At 55.8% G+C, this 13616-nt stretch overlaps 1 protein-coding gene across 11 annotated transcripts in view; it reads right to left on the bottom strand.

Annotated features, from left to right (window-relative positions):
- The window catches only part of Dock6 (dedicator of cytokinesis 6), a 46479-nt gene extending 36454 nt beyond the window's left edge, over positions 1-10025 (bottom strand). For 10 of the 11 annotated variants that reach the window (XR_013090654.2, XR_013090656.2, XM_077109467.1 and 7 more), the window contains exons 1-5: positions 9925-10025; positions 2065-2152; positions 1434-1609; positions 1114-1182; positions 744-873 (exon numbers count right to left, since the gene is read on the bottom strand). Coding sequence is in view for 9 of the 11 variants with exons in the window: in XM_077109467.1 (XP_076965582.1) it covers positions 744-873; positions 1114-1182; positions 1434-1609; positions 2065-2152; positions 9925-9968 (507 nt within the window). In the remaining 2 variants the exon portion in view is untranslated. Of the gene's footprint in view, positions 1-743; positions 890-1113; positions 1183-1433; positions 1610-2064; positions 2153-9924 lie in introns of those variants that run through there. The other variant, XM_077109475.1, reaches the window with a different exon arrangement.
- Between the last annotated feature and the right edge of the window lie 3591 nt (positions 10026-13616).

Genomic DNA, 13616 nt, shown 5'->3' with positions numbered 1-13616 from the left:
AAGCACTGAGCGCCAGCTGGATGCACTGGTCTATGTCTAGTGTATATACAGGGAAGCTGGGGAAGAGCAGCCACCACAGGGTCACCCGGGGCTTTGGACCCGTCCCTTTTACCGCGGTGGGAAGGCCGCTCCTCCACACTCTGGCTTCAGAGAACTGTCCCAATCGGGGCACACCCGCCAGCCCCCGGGATTGGCTCCAAAGTAAGGCCGTGCCGGGGCTGGACCCATGGGAGCCTTTCCTGGGACTCACTGCTGCCAGGCGAGGGGACAAGGCCTTCCATCCCGGCTGTCACCTGCCCTGGGCCCTACTCACACTCCACCTGACCACTCGGGTTCCAGCTCAGCTCTGTGACAGTGAGTCTCTGACCATCACTAAAGGCCTGTTCCCCATCTACAGATAACAACAGTGGACACAGTGCCACTGATGCTTGCAGTAACGGCAGGTAGTGTGCCAGCAGCGTACTGGTATCAAGTAGGTGCCCAGGACCCTCTAGTAACTTTATCATGCCTTAGTCTCTCTACCTGCAAAATGGGTGCAACAATTTCCCGGATCCATTAGATAAAAGAGAACAAGTGACCTTAAGTATACACTAAGCACTCAGTGAAAATTGTAATTACCACCCACAACTTTTCACTCATGGGGCAGGTACTCCTGAGACCCGTCTGGGGTTCAGCATTGACAGGGTCATCTCCTGAGGCTACACAAATGCCCCTGCAGTGACCCAGGCCAGGGGTGTCCTCACCGAGTCCTCCAGGCCCGATCTCTCGTCCCCAGAGGTGTCCTGCTCGAAGACCTGGCGGCTGAGGCCCTTCTGCCGCTCCCGCTGCATCTCGGTGGTGATGGGGCTGTACGCGGCACTCAGGTGCTGGTACCTAGCAGGAGGTGGGGCTGGGCAGGTGGCAGGGCTCAGGGCTCCTAGGACACTGATATGATTGGCGAGGGCCACGTGGGGCCTGCAAGGCCAGCCTCCCCTCCCGGGGCTCTACCTTAGGAGTTCAGTTGCCCTCGCGAGACAGTGGGCAGATAAACAGGAGCACTGGCCACAGACAATGGCTCAGACCCAGACTCTTGATCCTCCACCCACTCCTGAACTGCCCCCAAGTCGGACCAACCTTCTGCACACGATGACCCAGTCCTCCGTGTACATCTCCACAGCAGCCCTTGCCTGGGCATCCAGTTTTCTACAGCAAAAGAAAATCAGGGTAAACAGAGCCAGGCCAGTGCAGGTCCTTCCCGTGGCCTGGGCGGCTAGGACTGTCTTTCTGCCCATTTCAGAGGTGAGGCTCAGAGAGGGAGGATGAATGGTCCGAGGTCACCCAGCAGAGCCAGGAATTGGACTTGGGGCTGCTGGAACCTGCAGCCTGCAGGAGAGGGGTGTGGAGGGGTGGCTGAGGCGGTGGAGTGGCAGGCAGGGGCGTGGGGCAGGACACACCCGTCCTCTGGGATCCCCGGCTCCGTGGTCCGGCATTCCCGGGGCTGCCGCTGCAGCTCCAGGTCATCACATGGGAATTCCACCAGCTCCCTGAGGGGCCCGGGCTCAGCGTCTGGCGGCCGGCTTAGGAGCACGTCCTCGAAGTCCAGGGGTTCAACAACCTCCGTCAGGGGGACCTGGGTCAGTACAAAGTGGCCATGACCTGGGTCAGGGCAAAGCAGCCATTTCCCCATGGGCTGGATGTGGAGATGGGCGCCACGGGCCTGGACTGGACTAGGAGGGTGGTGGGAGCCATGGAGGGCGGTGGAGCTACAGAGGGTCCAGAAAACAGTGACCTCGGACTTTCCATGCGGCACGGTGGCCCCACCCTTCCCTCAGGGGCTCCGTGAAGGAACTCACAAGCTGCTGTCTGAGGAGGGAGGGGTCCCATGGCGGAAGGAATGGAAGACAATTCCTCAGCAGGAGGCCCACCCCTGCCCACTGCAGCAGCAGGAAGCCCTGTGGGTGGTCCAGGGGGCAAGGGGACCTCCCAGGGACCACCCACGGGCTCCCAGCTCAGCCAGCCTTCCCTGGGCTGCCACTGTCGGAGCCTCGGTTTCCCTCAGGGACAGGGCTGGCTGCCCCTACTCACCCCCAGGGAGCTGCCACTGCGCCGGCTGGAGTGCGGGGAGCCGCTGCGCTCCCGGGACACCTGCTTCCGCACCTCAGAGGCCACTGTCCTGGGGGGACAGGAGGGGAGCCTCTGGGGAACAGGGAAACCCAGGCTTCGGGCCAGCCTCATCCTAAGTGAGGAGAACCCAGACCAGGGAAGCTGCGCCCAGGTGCGGGCGCCGCACTCGGGCTGTGAGCCCGGGGCAGTCGGCACCCTGCACCCCCAAGTGGATCTCGCACCCCCTCACCACCCACAGTCCCACCAGGGCCGTCAACCAGCCTGAAGGACCCACTGGTCCTGCCTCTGCTCAAATGCCCAGCCCAGCCCCCTGCGCCCCACCTAGGGCCTGCACCTCGTTCCACCCGAGCAACAGGCCTCTCCAATCACTCCTGCCCAAGCCCAGCCCCCCCCCCCCCATAGCTGCTCTGAGCTCACAGGGCCAGGAGCACGGGGCCTGGCTCTCAGGGAACATGCCGTCCCCTGGTGCTCTCAGGGAGCTGAGATGGGATGCCACCGTGGGGGCCAGCATGACCCCAGGCCAGAGAAGGTGGCGGTGTCCTCCCCGTCAGGGCGGTGCAGCCCGGAGCACTCTGCCATGAGCCACATCCCAGGGCTTTTCACTTATTATTTTCAGACAGGGTCTCACTAAACATAGCGTTGCTGCGAGGCTGGCCTTGAACTTGCGATCCTCCTGCCTCAGCCTCCTGAGTCGCTGGGATTACGGCTTGTGCCACGGCACCCGCCTGGCAGAGAGAGAGCTTTCACACACACCCAGCCTCCAGGTCAGCCCGGGGCCTGGCGTGTCGGAGCTGTCTCTGAACTCCAGCGAATGGCTGAGACTCACAGGGAAGAAGCCAGTGCAAGAATTTGGGGCAGATCCAGTGGGACATGGATCACCCAGGCCCTCCATGCCTTCAGCTGAGCTTGGAAGGACAGGAGAGGGACAGAGAGCCCTGTGGTTACCTGGGGGGACACTGTGTAGGGCAAGGAACCGCAGGTACAGAGGCCCTTGGCTGCACTCTGCACTCTGAGCATGGCGACCCTGTTCCCAGGGCTGTCAGCGAAGGCAGGAGCTTGGGCTACGCGCTTCTCACAGATGCTCCTGCTTCAGGCCCCACATACTAGGTACTCAATAAAGTCTTCCCGACGGAATGAGCCAAACCCTCACACTTGCCAAAATCTGCTGATTCGGGAAAAACAATAGATCCTTTTAACTATGTGACTTGGGGCAGGTGGTCACCTCCTCTGGGACCTGTCTTCCTCACTTACTTTTCTGCATGTGGACCTGTGTGGCTCGTGACAGGACTCAGTCCCCACACCTATGCTCCTCTACCCCTGAGCCACACCCCCAGCCTCTGTCCCTCTTAAAATCAAGAAGCCAAAACAAGAGTGTTCGGATTCCATTCCTTTCGCTTCCCACTTGTTGTGATCCTTGGAAATTCCCATAATGAAAAATTGTGCCCTTCCTGGTGGGTGTGGTCTCAGACACCCGTAATCCCAGCAGACTCAGGAGGGTGAGGGTGCCTGAGGCAGGACACCACAAGTTCAAGGCCAGCCCCACACCTCAGCGAGGCCCTAAGCAACTTAAGACTAAGCAACTTAGCAAGACCCCCGCCCCAAAACAAAAAATAAGAAGGGCTGGGGCTGGTCAGTGGTCGAATGTCCGTGGGTTCAATTTCCCACACCAAAAAATTGTGCCCCCCAAAATGCACTGGTGACGACCACACACCCCATGACCCACCGCCACACCCCATCGATGAGATGACAGTGTGTGGCGGACCTGGTAAGACCCTCAAGACAGGGTGGGCATGTGGGAGACTGAGGCCACCTGGGCCCTCAGCCCTGTGTGGCGGCCTCTGAATTCAAACCCACATGGATGGATCAGAACCTGGCCAGGACCTGGTGTGGGGTGCTCCGGCCAGACAGCCCAGCCTCAATCTTGGGTCTCCATGTTCTGTCCCACTGTTTCTGTCAGCAGCCCCAGAACTTGGCTTCTGCTGGCTGCAGGGTGAAAGAGCTTCTCAGAAATGCAAAGTGTTAAAAATCAGGGCTTGTGCAATTCGGCCACCATGTGCGAGGCCCGGGGTTCCATCCATGGTACAGCCAAAAAAAAAAGAGCTTTGTGCTCACAGTCGGGCAGCCTCCTCTGAACCCTGGGCACGCAGGGCCTGGGGGTGATTTATTAAAGATGCCAGCCAGGGCACAAGGCTGTGCTCAAGTCCCAGCTGTTCTGCAGCTGTTACCCCAGAGGGGACGGAGGAGGGACGGACGACCTCCAGCCTCACTTCCCACTGGCCCTGGGTCTCCGGCCCGGGGGTCAGCGGGCTCTGCTGCTGCAATCTGCGTGTGGCGCTGGTCAAGCATGGACGAGCGCTGAGATCTGGACCTGGGGTGAGTGTGTGCCCCAGGGCTCACGGGTTGAAATTTAATCCCCACTGTGAGGCGCCGAGAGGGCAGAAAGACTGTTCAGCATGGTGGGCACACCTCCGATCCCAGTGACTTGGGAGGCTGGGGCAGGAGGATCACAAGTACAAGGCCAGCCTCAACAATGTGGCAAGACCCTGTCTCTAAATAAACAATAAAAAGGGCTGGGGGTTGAGCTCAGTGGTAAAACAACCTCTGGGTTCAATTCCCATTTCTAAATAAATAAATACATACAAAATTAATCCTACTGTGGTGATTAGAGGTGGTGCCTTTGGGTGGTGATTAGAATTAGGTGAGGTCAACATGTCAAAGTTGGTGTGAGTTAAATAAACCTCTTTTCTTGATAAAGGTACCTGACCTCAGATACTTTGTTAAGGTACATGAAACAGACTACTACAATAAGTAACTTCTCCTCCTGGCCTCTGGGTTCAGGACAGTGCCTACCTTATTAAGCTGTTCTAAGTACAGAGCATGGCACATACTAAGTGCTCAATTAAGGCTTGCTGTCACTATGTGGTGCTCAAACACAATCCTAGGAAAATGAGTTTTCTGGCTGTTTTCCCCCCAACCCAGTATTAGGGATTGAATCCAGGGCCTCGGGCATGCTAGGCACTTGCTCTACCACTGAGCACAGCCTCAGCTCTTGTTTATTCTTTCATTTTGAGACCATCTTGCTAAGTTGCCCAGGGTGGCCTCAAACCTGTGATACTCCTGCCTCAGCCTCCCTGTCACTGGGATTACGATGTGCACCACCCAGCCTGTTCATTGGTTCTGTTTCTACATCAAAGTCAAATGAGATTCAGAAGGGGCTTGTGACCCACCCAAGGCCACACAGCCAAACTTGGAAGTGTCCAGAATAGCACTCTTCGGGGTCAGAGGTCAAAGTCTGGGCTTTTCAGCTCTGGAAGTTCTGTTGCTCCACAACCCAGGGAACAGGGCCAGGGACGGGGGCTCCAGCACCCAGCTTCTGTCTCCGCGCCCTCCATCCGCATCCTCCAAGACCCAACAGCATCTAAATGAGCGGTGGATCCAGATCCTTGGGTCTGTCCCTCAGGACCACACGTCCCTTTCATGCCATGTGGGGTCCTTGGAGGCAGACGGCATGTGCTGCGGCCACACCACACCCTCTAATGACAGCTGACCTTGCCCGGGGTCCACACCTAAGAAACGTCCCTAATTCCTCCTTTTCTCACCCCCACATCAAACCTGGTTCAGATGCCCCCAACAAGGCAGATTTAAAAATCGGAAGCAAAATATTAAGCTGAATTTAGTGGGTTTTCCCAGGAGACAACCTGGGGAAAGTGAAATGGGAGAAAGGGTAACAACTATGGACTGCATCCCCAGGGAGGCCAGATCAACCAAGGTCTACCCTCAGAGGGAAGGAGCATACTAAAGCCAAAAACAAGAACAACAGAAGCCTCAGGCACTGTGTGTTTCTTCCACCAGTGCAAAAAGCAAGGGAAGAAAACAAAATCATATAAACCCGCCATCGACAGGAAATTCTGAAGACAACAGGAGCATCAGCGAGGAGATGAACAGAACTCTCATCCACTCTGATGCTGAGTACGAGGACACATCTGGAATGATCATCTGGAACGATCAAAATGCGCCATCGTCAAGCTAGACCGAAGATCCGGTTGAGTGCGGTAGCACACACCATGACCCATCTACTTAGAAGGCTGAGGCATGAGAATGGCAAGTTTGAGGTCACCCTGGGCAACTCAGCCAGACCCTGTTTCAAAATAAAATGAAAAGGGCTGGGGACGTAGCTCGGTGGTAAAGTTCCCCTCCATTCAATCCCCAGTACGCAAAACTTAAAAGTAAAAAAAAAAAAAGATACCCGAATCCAGCAATTCCATTCCAAGGCGGAAATACTCAAGAGGAAACACATGGCCAGGAACGTTCATGGCAGTCCTGATCACAAGAGTCTCAAAGGGAAAGAGCCCACATGTTCACTGATCAGACACAGGGAGAACACAAACAGCAAACAGTACAGACGGGAATAGTATACAGCAATGAAAAAGAACAGCAATGAGCCTTCCAAAATGAGCACATGGCATGAAAACTGTGCCCAGATTCAACAACCCAGTGTTTGTTCACATGACGTTCTCAAACAGGCAAAACTAAGCCACGGCACGACATCCCAGGGTGCCAACTGGGATGTGTGGCAGGGCCCATAAACATAAGGGTTGCTGTGGGGCTGTTGGGCACATGTCAGGAGGGGCTGCTAGAGTTGGAGGGTCCCCATCTTTGACCTACGGAGCCTTTCTCCTGATGTTTGCTTTATAATCACTTTTAAAACTTTGCCCTTTTCTGTATGGATGTCAAATGTCGCTATTTTTAAGAGTCAAATAATAATAGTAATGATATAGTCATGTGCCGAATATTGACATATGAATGACAGATTGCATGTACGAGGGTGGGCCCATAAGATTACGACATGGCTGAGTTGCTTAGCGGCTCATTATTGCTGAGGTTAGCTTTGAACCCAAGATCCGCCTGCCTCAGCTTCCCGAGCCACTGGGGTTACAGGTGTGCACCACAGCGCCCAGCCTGAGTTTGTACTATGCCTTCTCTGTGTTCAGATACACAAACACCCTGGTCTACACTACTCAGGACAGTTAATGTGACACAGGTTTGGAGCTTCCAGCAGTAGGTGATGCTAGGCAGCCCAGGTGGGCAGCAGGCTGCACCACTTAGACCTGTGTAAAAGTCCTCTGTGATGTGGGCAGGACGAAACTGCCTGCCCATGAACTTTTCAGTAGTGTGATACAAGCCTTTTTAATTTTTTTTCCTTCTTCCCTTCTTTTCTTTTTCTCCCTGTCGTACTGGGGATTGAACCCAGGGTCTTACATATGCAAGGCAAGGGCTCTACAAGCAAGTTACATCCCCAGCCCCCTATTTAAAAAATTTTTATTTTGAGTCAGAGTCTTGCTAAATTGTCCAAGCTGGCCTCAAATTTGCAATCCTCCTGTCTCAGCCCCCCAGTAGCTGGGATTACAGGCATGTGCCACTGAATCATTATTTCTTTAAACAAAGAAATGAAAACTGTACATATAAGACAACAATCCCAGAAAGAATATGCTACAGTCAGAGACTCCAGTGAAGAGTTCAGCAAGTATGCTCTAGGACATATGGAGACAGGAAGGGGTGTGGCTTCCAAGATTCTCCTGGGCTTCAGGGCCACAAAGTCCAGACCTTTCACTTTGAGCTTCGGTTTCAAGAGTCACATCTGAGCTCACAAGCTACAGTGACAATTTAACAATCGATATCCCAAAAGGAGACCAAGTGCATAACAAGCATTAACAGTTATCAGCATTGTATACTGTATTTGACTTAAAGCATCTGTTCATGCACACCTGTAATCCCAGCTAATAGGGAGGCTGAGACAGAAGGATCCCAAGTTCGAGGCCAACCTGGGCAACTTAGCAAGACCCTGTCTCAAAATAAAATTTTTAAAAGGGGCTAGGTGTAGCTCAGTGGTACAGCACTTGTCTGGCATGCAGAAGGCCCTGAGTTCGATCCACATGATGGGGGGAGGGTTGAAAAAGGAAAAGAAAGAATCTATTCAGGGCTGGGGATGTGGCTCAAGCGGTAGCACGCTCGCCTAGCATGCATGCGGCCCGGGTTCAATCCTCAGCACCACATACAAACAAAGATGTTGTGTCCGCCGAAAACTAAAAAATAAATATTAATACTCTCTCTCTCTCTCTTTAAAAAAAAAAGATATTAGAACTTGCATTAGAAAATTTGATAGATGGAATCTATCAAAGTCTAGCATTTAAAAAAAAAAAAAGAAAGAAAGAATCTGTTCATTGGGAAAGTGGAGAACTACCTAATATTTGCGTTAATCTGGTATTTTTGGACAACTGAATGAATGGATGAACGGCAGGTCCAGGTCCAGCATAGACGCCTGGGTGCCCACTAGCCTGCTCTAGAAGCTGTGGGCCACTGGCTCACAGTTCAGGAAGGCCTCAGGATCTTTCTCTGTTCTTACCCTGGGTTCTCCAGCATCATTCCCAGGACAGGAACCAAGACCCCTCTTTCTCACTCAACTGAAGCTAGGACTCAAGGACATAGGGACTGAGACGTAAAGAGACCATCAATAAATATGATCTCCAGGCTTGGAGAAACCAAGAGTCCAAACAGAAACAATTCAGAAACAAATAATGGCAGATCATAAAAATTGCCCAACCATAATGCCCCAGATACCAGGTTACATCCCTCCTCTGTTCAAAACCCTGCCTGGCTTCTATACACTGGAGGTAAAGTCAAAGTCCTCTCCACAGAAAGGTCTGAAAGATCTACTGCTACTGTCCCCTGGCCTGGGCCTTTGCACTTGCCACTTCTCTTGTCCTACACCTGGGCCTGGACCGCCCTGGCCTCCAGGTCTTTGTTGAAATGCACCTGCTGATCCACACCTTCTCAGCACACCTCAGGGAACTAAACAGCCTCCACCCTCCCCACCCCCTTCCCTGTCAAGTAGGTCCTCCCTAGCACAGGGCACTCCCACAGCCCCTTATCATGCTTTTCATCTGTCTCCCCCACGGTATCTACCCCCAAGAGCAGGGTCTTTTCTTATGTTTCCATCAGGGCCACCAGTCCGCTCTTTGACCTGAGAGGGTCAGGGCAGGTCCCCCATGGACAGGATACTTGAGCAGATTCTGAACCCACCCTAGCAGCAAAGATCCCAGTTGTCAGCCCCAGAGAATCTGACATCCCCCACTCAGGCTGAATCTCTCACAATCCCGGTGGCCACGGAAATGGATCCCCCAGCGCCTGGCGCCTGTCCCCTCCCCCGTCTGCCCACCAGCTGGTTCTGTCCCCAGCCCCCACTCTGTCCATTCAATCGCCCATCATCCATCCCCAGCGCGTCCAGCCCGTGCTGGGAGAGCCTGAGGCAGGAGGTGGGGGGCTGTCCACAGCTGTCCCCTGCTCCCCGCTCCTCCCCAGACAGCTGGGCACTGGATCCTGGGGCGGGGGAAGGACTCGGGAAACTTCCCGAGGGGTTCCAAAAGCCTCCAGAGCACCATCCCTGTTCCGTGCCGCAAGCCAGTCACCCAGCATAGGACAAAAAGTCCCTCCACCCCAACCCAGCGGGCGCGAGAAGGACGAGGGACCAGCAGAACCGGAGCCCGCGCCAGCGCGCAGGAAGGGCGCCGCCGCCTCCAGGGAGTCCCCCGGACACGCCCCCGAGCGTCCTCCGGCTCGGGGGAGCGAGACCTCCACCGCCGCCGAGCTGCCCGCCGAGGCACCACGCCCAGCCGCGCTCCGCGCCTCCTGGGGTCCCCAGCCGGCAGGAGGAAGCGCTCGGGGGTCCCCGGCGAGCGGAAGGGGCTGAGCGCGGCGCGCCGGCGGGGAGGGGCGGGTCGCCGGGGCGGGGCCAGCAGGGCCACCGGGTCCCCGCCGCGCTACCTGTTGATCTTGTGCGCGAAGGCGCGGCGCTCGGCGGCCGCCATGGCGCCCGGTCCTCCGCCGCCGCGCGCTCGGCCCCGCGCTCCGCGGCAGCCGCAGGTTCTGGGCGGCCGGGCGGGGCGGGGCGGGGCGGGGCGGGCGCAGGAACGGGGCGGGGCCAGGCCTGGGGGCGTGGTCAGGGATGGGCGGGCCGGGGCCGGGGTCCTTCCGGGTGGCCTCGCCTGGCGCGCAGCCCCTGCCGGCGGGGGACACAGCGGGGGGCGCCTCCGGGGCGCCCTGGGGCTGCGGGGAAGCCGAGGATCGGAGTGCGGCCGGGGGGAGTGAGGCTCGAGGGCGGAGGCCTGGCGTGTCCCGACGCCCGTCCCGGGACGTCCTCTCCGCGCTCCGACTCCCGCCCGAAACAAGATGAAGTTCTCTTGAATAACTGCCCTACGTGTACCCGCCGACAGCGTTGCGCGCGGTCTGCGGCGCACGCACGTGGGACCACTGGCTTTCCGCCTCGTACAGCCGCGTCAGCTGAGGCTCGGGTGTTCGACGCTGGCTCAGAAGGACGCACAGCCGTCTCCAGGGACGTCCTGGGGTGTGCCCCGCCCGCAGGCGGGAGTTGGGGTGAAGAAGTGGAGGGGTCTTGCTGGGCTCTGGGGTGCCAGGAGACGTGACTCCAGGATCTGGCAGTGAGATCTGAGGATTCAGTCCGGAAGCCTCGGTTCACCGGAAGGAAGCTGTGGGGATATCTTGGTTAATTTGTGGTCCCAAAACTGTCCCCTTTGACCCCTCTCCTAGCCGGGCTAGAGTCTCCAGCCCTCGCTCATCTGTGGATGTGTCAGCCCTTTCCCACTCCGTGCCTTTGCATGGGCAGGTCATCCAGTCCTCCTGAACAGCCCTTCCAGCGTGGTTGCAGAACGTCCCATGGAGGAGTGTGTGTGATGTAGCTTATCTCTAACATTACACATACAAACACACACATAAAAAAAGACTTGTATGTATTTTTGTGCGTTGGTGGGTGGTGCTAGAGATTGAACCCAGGGTCTCCCACATGCTACTAAAGTGCTCTATCACTGAGCTACACCCCTGCCCTCCTAGGGAGAATTTAAAATTGAATAATAGGAAGTGTTCTGGCTCAGGCCTTCGCAGGTATTACTCTCTTTCCCATGTATGGGAAATGATGAGGAAATGAGACCCAGAGGGACACAGGGACTTGCTCCAATTGCCCACTGAATCAGTATCACTGTCTGAGGAGCCAGTCCCACAGGAAGAGGACTGCATGGTGGAGGGTTCACTTAACCCTGCCATTTTGGCCCTGGATTCTGTCCTGGAGGATGAGGCCACATCAGGGCTTCTCCCAAGTTGGCACCTGACTTCTCCCAGGTTGGTACCTGTGATGTACACACAGGTGGCAGCAGCCCACGCACCTGCCCAGAGTAGTCCGGCCACTTTGGCCTGGGAGACTTAACTCCACCCACAACTCCCTGCTGGGCCTCACCCAGTGTCACCCTACAGCCTACCAAGCTGCAGCCCCTGCCTCACCTCTCAGACTGCTGGAGCCAGGCTGGGTAGGAAACATGGAGGTGGGCAGAGATTTACAGCTTTCTCTTCTCCCCTCTGCCTAGTTCCAGTTACCCCCTTGTATCTGGTCTCCCCTCTCCCTCTAATGGCTCCCCCCGCCAGTTTGTTCCCCCTTCACTGCTCAGAAGGAGCCTGGGAGCACATAGGTCATGTCATGTCCCTCTTCTGTGCAGAACCCTCCATAGCTCCCACCCCACTTGAGACAGAATCCCAAGTCCTCCAACAGCCTCAAGGCCCAGCATGATCTGTCCTTGTCACCTCCCTACCCTAATCTCCTCCCTCTTTCTCCTTCAATCACTCCACTCCAGCTAGCTGCCGTCTCTTGGCTATTCCTCTGGACCCCGGAACACAGCTCCAGGGCCTTTCCACACGCCGACCCCTTTCCCACCAGTGCTGCCTGTCTGTAATGCCAGCAGATGAGGGAAACCCAGAGAGGGGACCTGCCCTGTTTGCCTGTGAATCCATGTCAGATCCATGATTTGGACCCGGTAGCCTGTCCCCAGTTGTTTTTAGACTAGCTAACTTCCAGACCTGGCTGTGTGACCTAGGGTAAATTTTTCAACCTCTCTTCAGTTTTCTCATCTGCTCCATGAAGGCTCCAGGTAAGTCACAGCATGAGGAACAGGCAGCAGGAGGTGGATGGGGCCCTGAACCATCAATTCCCTCAAAGCCAGTGGGGGCCATGAGCCCAGGACACCAAAGCGCTGCGTTGGTGGACAAGTGGTTTCAAAGATGCCTCTAAGCAGAGCACCTAAGCTGCCTGGAGCCTGGCACCTGCCCTGGTTGGTGGCTGCCAGACCTGATGGGTGAGGCTGTTCTCCAGGGCGCAGCCAGGCCTGACTCAGACAGGCGGGGCTGGGGGTGACCCTAGCAGCTGCTCAAACAGGGTACTTTGGCCTCCTCCGGCTGCCATCGCAGAAGACACATTGTGGCGTGTGAGGCAGGGTGGGGGTGACGGGTCTGGAGAGCAGTGGGGCTGAGGGGGTGGCAGGTGCTGGGACTCAGCAGCCTTGCTGGCGAATCCCATCTGTGAGAGTGAGGAGTGTTGAGGACGTCTCCCTTCAGCCACGCCACACCCCACTGCTGTTCCCTGTGCCTGGAACACTGTTCCACCCACTCCTCATTTGCTTGATCCCCTTTTCATCCCTGGATCTCAGCTTGGACACTGTTGTCCCCCACAGCTACCTGTGGTCCTGACTCAAACCTTCATCCTACTGAGTCTCCGTTGCTGAATTTTTCATCTCCTCGAGGTCTCCAGCCCCTGGCATGTAGCTGGGACTCTGTTAATATCTATTTTGGGTGTCTCTTATTTTCCTGATCTGCTACTCAGTGCTGCATCTGAGGCTTGACGTTTGAAGCATTATAGCATTAGAACGGGCTTTTGCATTTTTCTGTTCTGCACAGTTTCTCTGGACCTGTGCATTGGTTGTACCTTAAAATGCTGTGTCCCCCTACTTTTTTTTTTTTTTTTTTTTTTTGGTACTGGAGGTTGAACCCAGGGGTGGTCTATCATTGAGCTACATCTCCAGTCTTTTTTTATTTTTATTTTAAAGGTAGGGTCTCAACAAATTGCTGAGGCTTTCCTCAAACTTGTGATCCTCCTACCTTGGCCTCCCAAGCTGCTGGATCACAGGTGTGTGCCACTGGCTCCAGCTTCCCCAACTCCTTACATTTCTAAACATCTCCTCATTCCTCAGGTCTCTGCCTTTTGGAAGCCTTCCTTGACCACCTCCCTCCACTGTTAAAACTGGGATCAGGCTCCCCTCCCTCCAGCCTCTGGTTTCTCCCCTGATACTCCTGATCACACTTGGCTATAACTGCCTGTAACTGGTCCCATTACATCTGTCCCTGCACTTGAACGTGAACTCCATAAAGGCAAGGATTTCTCTGCCTTATTCACTGTTGTGTCCCCAGCACCCAGCACAGGCCTGTGCATACTGTAGGTGCTCAATAAAAGGATGAATGAGGCAGAATGCCCTCCTGTCCCCCAGTGCCTACTATCACTACCATTAGTTTGGAGGGATCCATTTCTGCTGGAGACGGAGGCTCCTGGGCCTCCCAAACTGAGGGGTGCTGGGGGCTACATGTAGATGCCCACTGCCCCCTGGTGCCCTTGGCAGGACTTG

Source organism: Callospermophilus lateralis, chromosome 1 (genome assembly GCF_048772815.1).
Source record: "Callospermophilus lateralis isolate mCalLat2 chromosome 1, mCalLat2.hap1, whole genome shotgun sequence".
NCBI classification, from domain to species: domain Eukaryota; kingdom Metazoa; phylum Chordata; class Mammalia; order Rodentia; family Sciuridae; genus Callospermophilus; species Callospermophilus lateralis.
This window is presented reverse-complemented; position numbering and strand designations above follow the sequence as displayed.